Source organism: Peromyscus maniculatus, chromosome 5, assembly GCF_049852395.1.
Source record: "Peromyscus maniculatus bairdii isolate BWxNUB_F1_BW_parent chromosome 5, HU_Pman_BW_mat_3.1, whole genome shotgun sequence".
NCBI lineage: Eukaryota > Metazoa > Chordata > Mammalia > Rodentia > Cricetidae > Peromyscus > Peromyscus maniculatus.
The window spans coordinates 102209429-102224158 of NC_134856.1; the positions used below are offsets into that span (position 1 = coordinate 102209429).

The 14730-nt window shown below is 43.6% G+C and overlaps 1 protein-coding gene across 9 annotated transcripts in view; it reads left to right on the forward strand.

The window, feature by feature from the left end:
- Positions 1-14730, forward strand: part of Elmo1 (engulfment and cell motility 1) — a 539516-nt gene that overhangs the window by 140043 nt on the left and 384743 nt on the right. For all 9 annotated transcript variants that reach the window (XM_076572972.1, XM_042278256.2, XM_016007341.3 and 6 more), the window contains exon 5: positions 8105-8155. In XM_076572972.1, coding sequence (XP_076429087.1) covers positions 8105-8155 — 51 coding nt within the window. The remainder of the gene's footprint in view (positions 1-8104; positions 8156-14730) is intronic.

Sequence of the window (14730 nt, forward strand, 5' to 3'; positions counted from 1 at the left end):
ATGCATGTGGTGTGTGTGTGTGTGTGTGTGTGTGTGTGTGTGTGTGTGTGTGCATGTGTGTGCTTGCGTGCGCACAAGTAAAATACCCATACACATAGGATAAATAAAATAATTAAAACCCAAACAATAAGACTAGGCAGCATGCCATGCATTTATTGTGAGACTTCTGTATGCCAGGAGTAGTGCATGATCAGATGACAGAGCTGCTATCACTGAAGCCAGGGATTACGTCAGGCCTACGTGACGACACCCAAATCTAGGCTCACAACAAGGCACATTTCTAATGCTCAGAATCACCTGGACATTCTTCTTTTCCGAAGTGTTTCCATCATTTTGTTCCCTAGCTCTCCAGTGGGAAAGTTCAGACAACATTTTCTGTCTGCAGAGTTGTTGGCACTGGTGCTGCCTAGAACAGGATGTGAAGTTGGTACTTTCCCAGAGTCCCCGTGATCACTGCTAATGCCACTGGAATTGGTCTTTTAAGATGCTTTCTCCAAGCATGAGTTTCTTCCTCCTGGATATGGCTGCAGAACTTTGTGTCTGGCTACAGGCTCTAACTTGCCTGTCATAACTCAGGTTTAAACCTCGGTCATGGCCTTTGGTTGAGGGTCGATTGAAGCTGATAGCGGCAGGGGCTGGCAGCTAGGTCTCCATTCCAATGGTATTAGACTGCTCCGTGGTTTTCACCCGGTTTGTACAGATTCTTCTGTCCCAAACCATGACTGTCACTCTCTCTTAAAACCGTGGGCCCGGCTTTGTGTGTCAGGCATTCTCCTTACTGTCCACTTTCCCATATTGCTGATGAGGAGCACCGTACATAGATAGGGTCACCCAATAGAGTGTCAGTATTTTTTGAGCATGTGCATGCTGTATTGTCTGCACTTAGACTGATACTCTAGGATGGCTGGCTGTCTGTCACTTCCCACATTATCATACAATAAAAAATCCTTTATTCTCGCACATTCTTCTCCAGTAAGTCCTTTAGTAACCATATTACATAACTAGCCTGCTTAACTATCATTTCTTTAAATTTTCCTTTGTCCTAAGGAACATTTGAAAGAATTACTCTATCAGTCAGAGTGTAATCAGGGTAACAGAAACCATATCATTATTGAATTAGTAGAAATTCAATTTAGATAACTGGCTTCTAGTAAAAGCTGGTTAATTATGAGTATCAGGGTGAAAAGGACTCTGATAAGCCTAGATGGAATAGTTGCAGAAAAATGATGTGGCCCTTAGTTTGAGGAAGAAGATCATTTAGCTTAAGATCAGGAGTGAGCACTGCCTCGCCCTGTGTAGCCCTGGGCAGAGGGTATGATTCTCCAGCTGCCTACCATGCACAGATTGGTCAGAGGAAAGCAACTTGACCAGTTGACCTGTGCTGGACCATAGAGCTGCTTTATTGCTGGAGGGTTAGGTTTCAGAGCTACTTAGAAGTGGTTTTTGGTAAGAGTCTGGCCAAGGAGCGTGGGGGCATGCAAGAGCAAGAGCACACACCTTTCACGTGGAGTCATACTGGGGGAGAAGCTCGCTTCATTAATCTCTCCTGGTGAAAGGTCACATTCTCCCCATTGGCCAAGGGAAGATGCTCAGGTCCAGCTTCAATGCAGTAAAGCAGGGCCAAGGTCAGTGGAGTTTGAGTTAAGACGAAGCCTGTGAAGTTTTGACCTTTGTTGCAGGATATTTGATCACACTGTGATACTCTGAAACTGTTAATAGAGTTAACCTTGAATCAGGGGATGGAGTCAGTGACTAGCTGACTAGAATTAGCCATAGAGATTTTGGAGGACCCAGGATAACATAGAGAGGCACAGGAAGGAGTAGGGAGGGCCTTGGAAAGATTCAAGGGCCCCTTTGATCTGCAAAGCATGGCGAGAGGGTCAGCTGGTCATTCCTCTCTGCTTTCTTTTTTTTTACTTTTTACCTCAACATCTGATTCCTGAGTTTTTAGCTGCTTTTTCTGCTTTAAATGTGGGTGTGGGGAATTATTATGAATAATTATGAAATATTACCTGTACTTTCAATTTTTCTGTAAGATAAACCTTGAATTGATGTTGAATTTGAGAATTTTAAGGGCCATTGTCAGACATGACAAAATTCATACACCCAAAATGTGTTCCTTATTGACTATCCTTCATGCTCTATATGGAAGGAAAGGCATAGGTTTGTATCATGGAACCCACTGCCTATTAACTGTTGAAATCGTGGCATTATCTCTTAGATTGTTCACTTTGGTACTGGAAGGTGCTGTGTGGGCCTGCATCTCTGGGGTTGGAGCCTGTACACAGTTGCTCAAGTCCACTCTCCTGGCTTAGTTTCCTGAATGTACCCCCCCCCCCCCCCCCGCCCGCCTATTCTAACTCACAACTGACAGATTTATTTCCCCGAGATTCCTTCATCATATCAGTAGAACTGCTCAAGCGCCTTCAATATTTCCTCTCTGTTTGCTGGGTTGGGAATAGGAAGAGTATTGACGTTTGGCACTGGGCCGTCTGCCTCCCTTCTGCTGATAAGGAAACAGGCTGATTGAGAGCAGTTGGCCCAGGCTCAAGCTGGATTTTCCTGCCTCTCAGTCCGTTGTACCTTCCAGACCACTGTGGGTCCAGCTTCCTTACGCCACCACTGTTCTTCAGCACAGCACCTGTCCTGAGAGAGGTTTGATTGACACTAGACCTCATCCCCTGGTACTCAGACTATGCCTTTGCCTATGTCAACGGGATGGAGTGCTAACATTGTGCCCTGAGCTTCTGCTTGTGGAGACTGCCTACACTCACTTAAGTGTCATCACAGTCACATCCCATTCTCTGTTGAACAAATCTCAGAGGACAATATTCCAGGGTGTTGGAAGGGCAGGGATTTGAAGTGCATTCCACCTGAATTTGGGACCCATGGCCTGGGCACTTCCTGCTATGTGAAAATAATTGTCTTTTCCCACTTTTGAACTTTAGTAGACATTGAATAATGCCTGTTCCTGTAAGACAAGCTTGTTTGTCTCCAGAGAAACACACTGTTCTTTATCTGTGTCTTTGGCCCTCGATTAAAACACCAAAGGGGACAGGCAGTCTCCTCTGTTTGTTCACTTAGACTTGCCTGTTCTAGGATACTCCTGAGCTGCTGGGAGCTGCTGACTCCCCCCGTCCATTTCTTCTAGCTCAGATCTTCCTATGGAGAGCAAGAGAGCATGCGACTCACCGTGGCCTAGGTCTTCAGTCTGTAGGACCTTAACATCTCTAACCATAGGCCTCGTTCCTTGTAGTTTCTCAGTTTTTAGACTTGAGAACAGGCTGCTGAGCAGAGTGAAAGCATTAAAACAGCAACAGCTGAGCATGGCAGAAGAGCAGGAAAGAAGCCACAGATGGGACCTTTCTGGGCGGAGGTAAAGTGCTGTAGTTGGAGTGAAGGCAGCATCTCTGACCAGTAGCTCTGGAAGAGCCATGTGTTAGATGTAGGAAATGGCCTTCGTTTTTCCTTCACCCCCCCTCAACTTCTCCCCCCCCCCATCATTGCAGAGGGGAGGGAGTTCAGATTTTACTTTAGGGTATCTTAACACTCCTTCCTAAAGGTCATCTGTTGTCTTCCATCCACAGACTTTGCTCTGTAGCTTAGCAACCAATGTGTCATATACTGCCCTTAATTGCTTCATTAGCCTCAAGATGGGAAAGTGAAGCAAACGGACATAGGATGGATTGACAGGGTCATGTTTACATGCGGAGTCGCTCTGTCTGATGCTTAGGCAGTGGTTCTGAAGAACAGTGTTATCTCGGAGTAAAACATCTAAACTTAGGGGCTCCTCCCAAGTGAGAGAGGAAAAACGAACATTGATGGAGAGAGGAGATGGCAAGGAAGTACCTGCCTGCTGAGGACCAAGACCCCTAACATTGGAAGCTTTCCCACCCGCTAAGGTTCTCTGCTGTCCTGGTCAGCAACAGAAGAGGGAGCATTTGTGCTTTTGACCAGATACAGTTCTGGATTAGCCTAAGTAGAAAGTTGGCATACTGAGGAAATCAGATTCTGGAGGAGAAGGTTTGACAACAGTGGCATTCTTCTGCAGGATCCAGGCCTCACAGAGGCTGAGTGGACGAGGCAGGTGTATAAAGAAACAGAGACAATCTGTTGGGATGCCTGTAAATGTCCGGGGCTAGTGCAGACTGCAGTGGGTTGTGTGGGTAAATATGACAGCACCCTCCGCTGCTGTCCCTCGGCTACTTGTCATTCCTCTCCTGGCCTGTGTGCAGGCCTGGCAGCTCCCTGCAGGGATGTTCTTTCTCCTCGGCACTGGGAGGCCTGTTGACTGCAGACAGTGGTACCTTGAAATTCAGAATGCTTGTTCTAGATGTGTCTTATGATGGGTTGTTTTCTTTTTGTAAAGTTTAAATTAAATTTACTGTTTTAACTGACACATAAAAATCTAGCAGTTACACATATTTTTGGTACCATATGATGTTTTGGTACCCTTATGCACTGTGTGATATTTAAATCAGGGTCAACATTCTCTCTCTCTCTCTCTCTCTCTCTCTCTCTCTCTCTCTCTCTCTGTGTGTGTGTGTGTGTGTGTGAGTGTTTGGGTGTGTACACAGGGTTGTGTGTGTGTGTGTGTGTGTGTGTGTGTGTGTGTGTGTGGAGAGGACAGAGGTCAGCCTTGAGTGTCATTCCTCAGGAGACATCTATTGCCTCCATTTCTTGGCATGCCTTCTCCTGGCCCGTGGCTTATGGATGGTTATAGATTGGCTGGCCAGCAAGCCCTATCTGTCTATCTCCCCTGAGCTAGTATTACCAGTACAAGCTACTACTCCTTGCTTTTCTACGTAGAAGCTGGGGGTTGAACTGAGGTTGTCATGCTTGCCAAGTGGGCACTTACTTGACTGACATTATTATCTCCGCAACCCTTACATAATCTATTTCCTCAGATATTTATCATTTCTATGGTAACGACACACAATCCCCCTTCCTAGTTCTTTAAGTTATGCAGTATGTAATAGTTATACAGTCACCCTCTGCATAATGCCACATCAAATCCTAACTTCCTTATGCCCGTGGCTTAGCTCCCATTTAGTAGTCTTTCTCTTCTTTCTCCCCGACACTTGCTTCCCCCTCCTCCATAGCCTCTGGGAACCACCATTCTCAACTCTTGTGGGCCTGCTTTTCTATATTTCACATGTGAGTGAGATCATGTGGAATTGCCATTCTGTACCTAGCTTATTTCCCTTGGTCTAGTAACTTTGGTTGTATCCTTGTTCAAAATGATACAATTCCACTTTTTCCTGGCTGATTGACCTTCCATTGTTTCTGTATCCATTCATCATTTGATGGACATTTAGGTTGCTTCCATTTTTGGCTACTAAGAATAGCACTTGCAGGAAACATCTGAATGTAAATGTTTCTTCCATACGGTGATTTGATTATATATGTATGCATGCATTGCTAAGTCATATGGGAGATGTTCTTCTGAGCCTTTGAGGAACCTTTTCCCCCACAGTAACTGTATTAATTTACCAATTGTGTGCAGTGTTACAATCTTTTTTTTTTTTTTTAAATTCTTACCAACACTTTAGTCTTTTTTTTTTTGTCTTTTGGGGTTTTTGAGACAGGGTTTCTCTGTGTAGTCTTGACTGTACTGGAACGTGCTTTGTAGACCAGGCTGTCTTCACACTTAGAGATCCACCTTCCTCTGTCCCCTAAGTGCTATGATTAGTCACTATGCCTGGCTAGTCTTTTTTTTTTTCTTTTTCTTGTAATAGCTATTCTTGTAGGCGTGAGCTGATAAATCACTGTTTTTGATTTACATTTCTCTGATGATTAGTTATATTGAGTATTTGCAACAGACTTCATAGCAACACTAGATCAGTATTTAGTTGAATGGCAGTCAATCCATTTGACATATCGGACAGCCTAATCAAGTTGAAAAGACTGTCAGAGAAGGTGTAATCCACTGGAAATTAGAATTTGGCTTATGTGGTTGATATATTGTATACCCCAATAAACTTATCTGGGGGTCAGAGAACAGAACAGCCACTATATTAAACATAGGTTTAGACAGTGGTAGCACACGCTTTTAATCCTAGCATTCCGGATGCAGAGATCTGTCTGGAACTCTGTGAGTTCAAAGCCACACTAGAAACAGCCAGGCATAGTGACACAAGCCTTTAATCCCAGGAAGTGATGGCAGGAAGCAGAAAGGTATATAAGGCGTGAGGACCAGAAACTAGAAGGCTTTTAAAGCTTTTAGCTTTTAGCAGCAGTTCAGCTGAGATACATTCAGATGAGGATTCAGAGGCTTCCAGTCTGAGGAAACAAGATCAGCTGAGGAATTGGCAAGGTGAGGTTGGATATGGCTTGTTCTGTTTCTCTGATCATTCAGCATTCACCCCAATACCTGGCTCTGGGTTTGTTCTTATTAATAAGACCTTTTACGATTCGTGTTACAGATTTAGATAGGTATTTAAAACATGTGGATCATGATACTACATATACTCTAGGATTGGTAGAAACAGAAGAGAATTTTGAAGAAGGAGTCAAAGAATCCTGGGTTGAAAATAGTTGATGCTTTCCATTTTAGAGTTTCTGGACTTCTCAGGAAGTTCTTGCAGTGAGCAAGCATGCCTCTGACCCCAGCAGGAGACTCCTGGAAGAATACAGTGGTGAGAGTGAGGATTTCTCAGTTGGTTCTCTAGAGAATGAGAATGAATCCTGTTTCATTTTGGATCTGTTCCAGTACTTCATTCCTTACTTTGGAAGATGCCTCCTCTCAGTCTTGCCTGATCTGAGGGCTTAATTCATGAGGCTGCCTGTTTTTCGGAATCCCTAATTCATAAGAATTTCAGTTCTCCGTCTTCTGACTCTGATTCCTCAGTGTGTTCAGAAGCTGGCCATGGAGGAGGGATGATGTACATTCAGCTTCCTCAGTACTCTGAAGCTAACATTTGCTCACTTCCTCTTCATTCTCTTAGAATTGTAGACTCATTCAGCTTGAAATGACCTGAATTTACATTGCTGTTCCCAGCCAGCCTGTTCTGTGGCCATTGGGCCCCACCTTACCCCTCTGGTAATAAGGATATGATGGCTCTCTACAGAGTGATGTGGTGTTTCTGGGACATTTTAGATAAGGATGAAAGGCCCATGTTGTTGCTGTTTGCTCACTGGGATAGGTTTCAGGCTTGCCTGTGCGTGGTGGGAAGTATCTAGAAGTACTTTTCTTTGGGAGGGAGTGCTCAATCTGTTCCCGACAGCTAGTTCTTTGTAGACAGTTTATTGTCTGTAACTAGTAAGAGCTGGACAAGGAAACAAGTGATGGATGAGCCTTAGACACACCAAGAGGGGAGTTTCCCACCAGCTCTGTGCACCATAACCTGTGGCTTGTTTCAAAGGGTGTGGAAAGTGAGTCTACTAGTCTCAGAACTCCTTGGGGCTACAGCAAGGGTGAGTCCTGCTAGGTTGCCACCTTCTAGAGGCTGAGCATGGTGCATACTCTGGTGGAAAGAACCAGAATGGACAGTGAAATTTAATCTTTAGTGCTAAAGATGTCAGGGGCGGCTCCATGCTCACAAACTGATCTGAAATCTGCTCATTCAGGCTACTTGTTCCTGACTTCAAGGGATCGTGCATAAGGAACCAGCCGATGCCAAGAAACCATTTAAAAAAAAATCACAACTTTATTAAGATATGCTTTGCAGAACAAAATTTAACTATTTTAGATATGTTCAATTTGTTTATTTTTAGTTTTTTTTGGGGGGCATTTATATGATTATTACCACAATTAATTTTCAAAATATTTTGATGTAGGAATAAATGTTTCTGTGGATATCAGTATGCAAGTTTTTTTTTGTGGACATGTTTTCAGTTCTATCAGCTGTAGAATTTCTAGACCATGTTCCCTGAATACATTTTTACATTTATCATTTTGCTTTGCTATTTTGAAGTCTCATATTACTATTCTTTGAGTTAAGCTTCTTTGTAGAAATAATTGAAAGTTACACAAATGAAAACAGAGAAAATCCTAAGAATGTTCATTGCATAGAATCAGGTTGAGATATATTTGCTTTTGTTCTCCTCTTTATCAAGTTTCTACTTCAAGATTTACTAAAGCTCTTCTTTTCATCTTTTGCAGAATCGCAATGAAATAAAAAATGGAACTATCCTTCGATTAACCACGTCTCCAGTAAGTTGATCTTAGTTTATTGCTTCTCATTAAAAGTTTCCCAACTAGGTCTGCTGTACGTGATGGGTCCAGAGCAGCGAGCGTGACTTCTGCAGAACCCAGAGTGCAGTATCCTCCCAGACAGATTCTAGATTCACAGGAGCATTCTGCTTCCTCTTTCTTTGATAGGCAGGGGACTTTGTCTCAGGATACTGTCAAGTAAATGGATGGGGAAGACTTGAAGTTTGTGGTAGTTAACCCAGCCACAGCTCTCATAGCACAAATGGGATAGTAGCTGTCCTGATTGGTTTGGCCCACTTACCCACACATCACCTGATGCCATGGAACAGACAAAACTAAACCAACCAACCAACCAACCAACCAAGCAAGCAAGCAAGCAAACAAAAAAAACCCTCATAGCCTATTACTGCCTTTCAAGTCTCTGTGTGTGTGGGAGTGAAGTGTGTGGTGGTGGGGTGAGGTGGGTGGGTATTTGATTATTTTCTACCCTGGATCTGTTATTAAACATTCCCTAAAATCAGCTCAAGTGCATCGCCTTCTTACGCTGCTTTCCTTTCAGCTGATTCTATATAAAACATTTGAAGGTTTCTGAAGAAAAGCAGCTAAATAGGATGCCACAATATATTTAGACTATGGCTGCGACTGTGATCTTTCTTATATGTAGCGATGCTGCATAGTGACATTAGCATATTTAAAATATCGTCCTTCACAGTGCAATTCCTTGCTTCCCTGAAAAATAACATGCACAAAGTACTGCAAGTGTTACTATTTTCACACTGCAAATGTGATGAAATGTGTATATATCTGTCATTTTCATTTCCCACTGAAGCCATGTGCTAGGCTAAAAATAAATTTAAAAATTGGGAAAAGCATCTGGCTGGAATTAAAGTGTGGGTACTGTAGCTACCGCAAATTCTTCTCATTGAAAATTACATCGAGCTTTAAAAACTCAAACATTTTCTCCTGTAACATCTTGAACCTAACATAGTGATGAGCTCTCTGGACTGTCTGCTGGAGTTAATGGAGCCATCTTCCAGTTCCTTCATGCCAGTGCATAGAAAATACAGTTAGTTGGCCTGTGGGTTTGAATGGCTGCAAGATGAGCTGACAGGTTGGCACCAGCCTTTCCCTGGCCTTCTCATTCATCAGGTCAAGGTTCTTTATGCTTCCCTTTTCCTCTGCTAATTACTGTCTCTAGAGAGGCCCAGTGTTCTGTATAGGCTGGCTCTATGTCAGGGAAGAATTGACTCTGTTATTGCCCTGGGTTCTTAAGCAAAATTCCCTATGTACCATGACATGAAAGGGGAAGAGAAATTGTCCAGGGAACAGAGGGGACTACTGAGAGAGGGAGAGGGAGAGTTGTAGGGTAAGGTGAGGAATATCTCAGAGTACATTCTGTACTTCCCTGAAGATAATCCCATGTAATAATAAAAGAAGACTCAGTGTGGGGGTGAGGTTTTTTGTTTTTTGTTTTTTTTTGCTTTTTTCTGGAGAGACAGTGGAATTGTGGTTGTAGAAGAATGATTCTCTCACTGGAAGTTCTGTGACTGACAAGGTGGGTGAGGCAGTCCCTAGGGCACTATTGTAATGCAGGAGTCCACTCAACAGAGACGATTTTTCATTTCCTAGAGCTGTGGCCTCTACACCAGGACCAGCAGTGGGACTTTAGAGATGCTGATGTCTAGCCTTGCTAGTGAGACTCAGCAACAGTGTCTGAGAATGGGGCTCAGACACCTACACTTAAAGGAGCCTTTGTGTGGGATAAAAGCCACAGGGGTCTATAACTGTTAGTGCACAGCAGTTTATATGGAAACTAAAAGCTTCATTCATGGCTGGATTTTTTTTTTTTTTAATTTTGTGTTTAAATGAAAATGGATGAGACAGGCTATCCACTTTAAACAAATTTATGTCTTTTTGTTTTTGCGATAGGGTCTCTCTATGCTAGTCCTGGCTGTCCTGGAATTCCCTATATAGACTAGGCTGGCCTTGAACTCACAAACATCTTCCTGCTTCTACCTTCCAAGTGATAGAATTAAAGGCATGTGCCACCCTGCCTGGCCTGATTCACCTTTTATGTATATAATAAAATATAAAGAAGTGTTTTCACGAAATTTGCTGGCAAGTATTAGAGTGCAGTAAAGAAGCCAGTAGATGTTTTTACACTACTTTTTACATGAAGTTCTTTCCCCACAGTGGTTGACTTGTCCCTGCAAATAGGTAACAGCATACATAAGTGTGTGCAAAGCTACATACAGACATGTACACGTGATTATACACACATGCACACACACACACTCTAATTTGAGGTGAGGTAGAGAGTGTGTGTACATGTCTGTGAGCTCCGGAGCAGGCCTGGTGAGCTTCGGTAGAAGCTGAGGAGCGCCTCTGTCCACCTGCTCTGCTCAGAACCAGGAACTAAAACTGAGGCCATGTGCTGCACAAAGCACATTTTAGCTATGTTCCTGTTAGAAAAAGTTTAGACTGTCAGACGGTCATTTTCCCCTTCTTGGAATTTATTAAAATAAATTTCATAATGAGCTGGGCATGATGCTATATCCCTACATTTTGGGAGACAGAAGCTGGCAAATCTCTCTGAGTATGAGGCCAGCCTGGCCTACATAGTAAGTTCTAGATCAGCCAGGCTTACATAGAGAGACCCTATTTTAGAAAAGTTATCCCCCCAAATTCTCATAATGAATGTGTATTCTTGGAGTGGGTAGAGACTATGAAGTAGTATATACCCCAGACATCATAAAAAAGAGGTTGGTACATTTAACTATCCCCAAATAAAATCTTCAAAACATTTGTGTTTGGAAACATCTCCAGACTCAGTGTCAAGAATGATGCATCAGAAAATAGCAGGTGGTGGTCTGCACGACCTAGGCCTGATTCCTTAATTCACAGAATCCTTTATGTATGGATTCATACTGCTTCAACATGTGTGGTTATAGGTATAGCAGAAGCAAAAAAAGGAAAATTATATATCCATATATACTTACATATATGTATGTATCATCTCATGTAGAGAGATCTCAGTGTGAACTCATTGTAGTTTGCAGAAAATATATGCATCACATCTGCAACTAGAAACATTTCTGTTTTCCAGTCTATGCAACTATGTGATGAGCCACTAAGATGCATGAATGAGTTCCTCTTCCTCCTGCTTTCTCATTTCGTTCGTTGTACACAGAGAAACCCAAACTACTTATTAAGAACCCACTATTGCCTTGTCATCTCCAAGCATAAGCCTTCCTGCTGTTCTCTGGTGTTCCAGATGCACAGTGGGAATCATCTAGATCAGAAGACCTGTCACTGATTTTGGGGCCTTCTTCCGGTGGTGATAAGAAAGATTTTGATATGTCAGTCATTCCATAGATTCAGGTTATCAGAGATTCTTATCAACATGTATTATTGTATTATTAACAGATGAGGATTTTTAAATCTGTACGGGCTTAAAGAATGAGGGAGTCTCTGAAGCCATACGTAACATGCCTGCAGAGAGATGACCCATGGGAGATAAGAAGACATTTCTGTTTAATAGGATTCAGTAGCTGGTGTTGGTTCAAACTTCTAGTCTGATCCAGAGTGGTTTATTTTGAAAATACTTAAGCATTGCACATTTTGGTGAAAACTTCTCTGGTGATCAGTAACTCAACCCTTCATGCACAACAAAGCGTACATAAATCTCTTTGAGGACCAAAATACACTTAATAGAGATCAGATTTGACTACATTGAAACCCTTTGTAAAATACATATGACGCCTTCCATAAAGAAGTTCTACAGATAGGCTAAGAAAGAAACAACTTTGTGGAAAGTGTATCAGGGTGAGGGAGAGGGGTTCAGTGCGGTCTCTGGCCACATGGATAGTGCAAAGGTCCCCAGGCTAGAAAGCACATCTGTTCCCAGTCTTCTGGGCAGATAGCAGGTATTACATTCCTTCCCTTCAATGAACAGCTCTGTGTGCTTAACATTTCAGGGGTCCCTAGTGCTTATCTGTGAGCACAAAGCCCTCAGTGCCTCCTACAGAAAAACTGAAAAAGAGTTACAAAATGTCTGTATTCTGTTTTTCTTCCATTGCTTTAGAGGCCTAACTTTGGAGAAGTCAGTGGAGAGAATAGAATTATAGGATTAGCAAGGTTAGGTGTTCCCGGCATAGTTTACGTGGAGGTGCACATGGCTTAGGCATCATGACCTGTCGGGGTGCCACTGGGACAGAGAATCTTGTGAAGGGCCAAGCCCCAAGGATTCATGAAGTGATGCTCTTTGCTGAAGGAGGCCTGTGTTTTGGCAAACAGTGTGATGTTGCATTGTTTCTCTGGGTAGATGGTTGTGAGTAGGCAGATGGAGCATTTGAGAAGTCAACTGTGTACCATGCACACTAGGCAGTGAGGTAAGTGTCCTGCTGGAGAGGCTGGAGGCAGAGGTGGACCAGTCTCTACTGTGTGGATATAGTAGTTAGAGCTGAGGACAGGTGACATCACCCACCTCCCTCCATAGAGAAGGTCTGGAGGGCTCAGTGCAGAGCCTTGGGGACACTTGCGGGTTGGCAGAAGTGAAGAAAATGTTCCAGGGATGAGAATACTTAGGGGCTTGATGACTGTGGAAGTGTCAGGGAAGATGAAAGGAGGAAAATGGTTGCTGGACCAGTCCCCACAGCTGGTGCTGGCCGAAAGAAGGTAATCTTCAGTACTTAAGTGAGGGTGGGCCTGGAGACCTCACCAGAGAAAGGAAGGGATGAAAGAAGGAGGCAACAGCTTCAGAGTTGCTCCTTCCTCTGCAGGTACTGAGAATGGGGAGCCCATGCAACAGGGGAATTGTGTGTGTGTATGTGTGTGTGTGTGTGCGCGCGGGCGCGCACGTGTGCATGTGTGTGTGTGCATATGTGTGTGTGCGAGTGTGTTGGGAACCCATAATCTGGAAGATGGAGGGAGTCATTTTTAAGTTGACTTCATAGGAGCAGAGCTCTGGAGGTACAAGACAGGTCGGTCTCTGATGGGCAGGAGGGTGCTAGGTTCTCAGCATGAGGCTGCGGAAGCAGAGCCATGGAGAACTGCTGGCTGTTCTTAGTGGAAGACAAACGTGCACCTGGCTGCTTGCTTTGGATTTCTTAATGCCAGGTGAGGCAGGATCATGGGTAGGAACAGAGGCAAAACAGAGAGAGCAGGGCAGAGGCAGACATGCGGGAACTGGGGGGGGGGGCGCATTTAAGGACAGAAGAAAAGAGAAAGGAAACATTTCACAGATGTATATGCAAACATATAACAAGCATCTGAGGACAGACAGTGTAGTTAAATGGCTGGGCAACACTAAATGTACATTTGGGAGTATCTAAAGCATAGATGAACTTGAGCTTAGTCACCTTTTTATTAACATGAACCCAGGATTGTGCTAGAAGTTTGAGGGGCATGATTTTGACCTCAAGAAGAGAGATGGCAAGTTCTGTGTGCTCATACTCCTGTTTCTAGGTGACTCCTCATGGATCACTGCGCCTGAGTTAAACTCAGACCCTTTCCATGATCTGAACTGTTTGAGTGGCATGAAGTGAAACGTCTTTTCCGTCCTTGGAATGGTACAATGAAATAAAATTTACTCTCTGATATGGTCCCTCATACAGCTGGTAAACTCTTCATTTTGTGCTGAGCCTGGAAAATCAGAACCAAGGCCATCATACTTTTAATGCTCATAGTTTTTTCCCCTCAAATATAAAAGTGGCACAGAATTATGGAAAAATAAAACCAAGCCTGTTACAAAGAAAATTATCATCATTAAACATGTCACATTTTGATCTGTCACATTTGGATACACACACACACACACACACACACACACACACACACACAAATATAAAATTTACTTCGTTTAGTGACATTTTTTTCACATTCCTTGTGAGTGCCAGGTAACATCCCAGATTCTGAGAATGTGTTAGTCAGCACATCTAACGTATTTCTTCTCCTGGAGCTGGTGTGCTAGTGGACACACACATCCTTGTATGCATGACTCTGCCCTCACCAACTGCAACATATTTGCATGCTGGCTGTGGCCTTTAATACTCTTACCAAAAGTTGTAGCTATTTTATCTCACATTTTCTTGGAATTTGGTTTATAATTCATATATTTCATCCCGTGTCCCATGTTGAACAGTGGTGTCTGGTGTGTGAATATCAACACTACTTTGAGGTCTCCCATTCAGGGCAGCAGACATCTGCTTCAGATGTCCAGATGCATCCTCTCAGAGAAGCACATCACCACTCAAGAAGCTGCCAGCTCTCCACATTCCTGGACAGCATGGGCTTCGCGTCCTGTCACTCTTCTGTCCCTACCTCCTTCCATCTCTGTCTCACTCCCCCCTGGGTCTTGGCCTGTCCCTGCAGACACTCCAGGCTGGCTTCACCTGTAGGGCTTTTGCCCTCACCAGCCCTCCTGCCTACCCTTTCTCCCGGCACAGTGTGCTGGTCTCGGTCTCACTTCTGCGTGGACCCTGCTTTAGGCAGCTTGGTCTTGGAACAGCCCATCTAAAACACTCACCAGCTGTTTTCTGTCATAGCTCTCCACGTTAGTGTTTCCCATAAGACGT